Source organism: Lottia gigantea (assembly GCF_000327385.1).
Source record: "Lottia gigantea unplaced genomic scaffold LOTGIsca_10, whole genome shotgun sequence".
NCBI classification, from domain to species: Eukaryota; Metazoa; Mollusca; class Gastropoda; family Lottiidae; genus Lottia; species Lottia gigantea.
In genome coordinates, this window is record NW_008706747.1 from 2,864,893 (window position 1) to 2,867,521 (window position 2,629).

Genomic DNA, 2,629 nt, shown 5'->3' on the forward strand with positions numbered 1-2,629 from the left:
ATGTCATACAGAATAATATAGATGACATTAACATCCTAACTGCATGATAATATTAGACACATTGCGACCAGTAATCAGACATGACCGGCATGTACAACCAACACAACACTCCTGCAAATTTATCTTTTAATGAGATAACATTACAGTTCTCATCCATATGATAAATTGGAGACATCTAGGTTAATAGTCAAACATGACTGGCAAATACAACCAACACAACACTCCTGTCAATCTATGATATGCAAATGAGATGACATTTTATCGTATGATAATATTGGAGACATCTAGATCAATACTGGAACACCTACACTTGGAATGTCTCAGACAATTGAAGGAACAACTAGGTCATTGGAACAATACCATATCTTATGATTGGGTTGTTGATGGCGCCAGCCACCAAGAGATGCAGGTGCAAATTCGGGGTGGGGAGGGGCAAGCCCATCGTGAAGGGATTGAGGATGTTCTCCTAAAAAAACATTGGAAAAATAAAATTAATTTGGTACACTAGAAGACATTTTAGGGTAAAAACATAAAATAATCCTATTTTGAGGGATACACACGGTTTTCTACGGGGTGCCACCATTGGCAGGAGTGGGGGTAAAGTGCCTAATGGTAGAAATATTGAAGATTAAATTTTGTTGACATAATTCTCAAGTCAAAATTGTCAAAAAAGCCCGGATTCTTACCATATTTATAATAAATTAGTTCTGTCTAGGTAAGAAATTCACTTGTTATCTACCAACCAACCGAACACAATGCCACTCTCCAATTGGGTTTCTCAACTTGACTTTATAGCTCTGTTTCCACATCGCTGAGCGTTTATTGGCTTATGTTAGTCAAACACCTGAAGTCACTGTACAATTGGGTATCTCAACCTATAATCACTCTTAGAAAGTCTCCATGGCTAGCAACATTTTTTTGGCATTCCCCAAAAAATTTCCTCAAATTCGAACTGCAAACATCTTCAATTTAATTTGTGTTTCATTTACACTTTAAGAATCAATTCACATTCATATTTTATCAGAAACACTTCCAAAAAATGGCAGAAATCTCTGAATTTGACATTCCAAATCCTAATTTTACACGACAGAAAGCATAAATATCCATCTAGAACACATCATGATTATCAAATAACGTAACATTAATCTAATTTTACGCCAAAATCAGCAAACTTGCCAAGAAGCCATTTTCCAATTTTCTCCAATATGGTTATTCCCAGGAGCAAGCAGAACTGGTAGAAATTTTAACTTCAAGGTTTGATTTTAGACGGATCAATATTGGAGTATAGCACCATCACTTCTGAACTAGCTGTGTCTATTTGTTTTCCGTGCCAGTTAAGATAGATTAGTGTGAAGATCTAGATTGTTGTCACTGGCATTTGACAAGCGTTGACATTTGAATTCAGTTGGCATTTGGAATTCATTTAACATTTAAATAATGTTGGCATTTTATGTCACCATCACTTCTGAACTAGTTGGCATTTGACAAGCGTTGACATTTGAATCAAGTTGGCATTTGGAATTCAATTGACATTTAAATAATGTTGGCATTTTATGTCACCATCACTTCTGAACTAGTTGGCATTTATATTCAGTTGAAATTTATATTTTGTTAGCATTTGAATTTAGTTGGCATTTGAATACAGTTGACATTTGGTTTCAGTTGGCATTTATATTTAGTTGGCATATGAATAAAGTCAGTATTTGAATTTAGTTGGCATTTGAATACAGTTGACATTTGGATTCAGCTGGCATTTGGACTCAGTTGGCATTTATATTTAGTTGGAATTTGAATACAGTTGGCATTTGAATTTAGTTGGCATTTGAATACAGCTGGCCTTTGAATTTCAGTTGGCATTTGAATACAGTTGGCATTTTGATACATGTAAAATGACAGAGCCTCATTTATTCTTTTGTACATAATTAGAAACTGTATGTCCAATTTCAGAAAACTTGAGTAAAAACCTATTTCAGATCTTTCCAACGATCTTACTGAATGGTGAAGACAGTCTGCATTTTCAAAACAGTTTTCATCAATCCGTAAGTCAATTGTTACGATAACAAACCAAGGTTCGAAACTTCAAAACTTTACAACAAATAACACCTCCAATTGAAAAATCCAAAAAATACTTTGGAACTCTTCAGTAACTAAGTACAAAACAAGCGTCCACAGAAATCCCAAGCATAGTTTCCAAAAACAAACAATCACATTGCACACTGAAGGTAGTTATCACAAGAAATGTTTGAATATCAACTATGTAGGAATTTCATTACATCATATATTGCATCATAATTGTCAAAAATATTGATATAGATTGTCAAATAGTTGACAGTCAGTTTAAAGTTGGATTGCACTTGATTTTAATGGGTTATGTTCATCATCAGTGCAATCCAATCCAATCAATCATACTTTAATCTCAGAAACTTGAATTATCTATCTAATCAGTGACAGAGTTCACAGCTCACCGTCCTAATAAAAGCATTGTTATCTGTCTCACTACCTCCCTGTGTCAGGATTGGGTAAGATGTACGCCTGCTGCCCTCCGTGGAGATGGTGACCATTTTACAGGCTCTCTCTCAAGAATTGAACCCATGGGAGGAATAGGTACTTACCCTACTTGAGGTACCGG

The 2,629-nt window shown here is 35.1% G+C and overlaps 1 protein-coding gene across 1 annotated transcript in view; it reads right to left on the reverse strand.

Moving 5' to 3' along the window:
* LOTGIDRAFT_156167 (hypothetical protein) overlaps window positions 1-442 on the reverse strand; it is a gene marked incomplete at both ends in the record, with an annotated part of 17,066 nt that extends 16,624 nt beyond the window's left edge. The window contains one exon of the mRNA XM_009046188.1: window positions 361-442. Coding sequence (XP_009044436.1) covers window positions 361-442 — 82 coding nt within the window. The remainder of the gene's footprint in view (window positions 1-360) is intronic.
* Window positions 443-2,629: the final 2,187 nt, after the last annotated feature.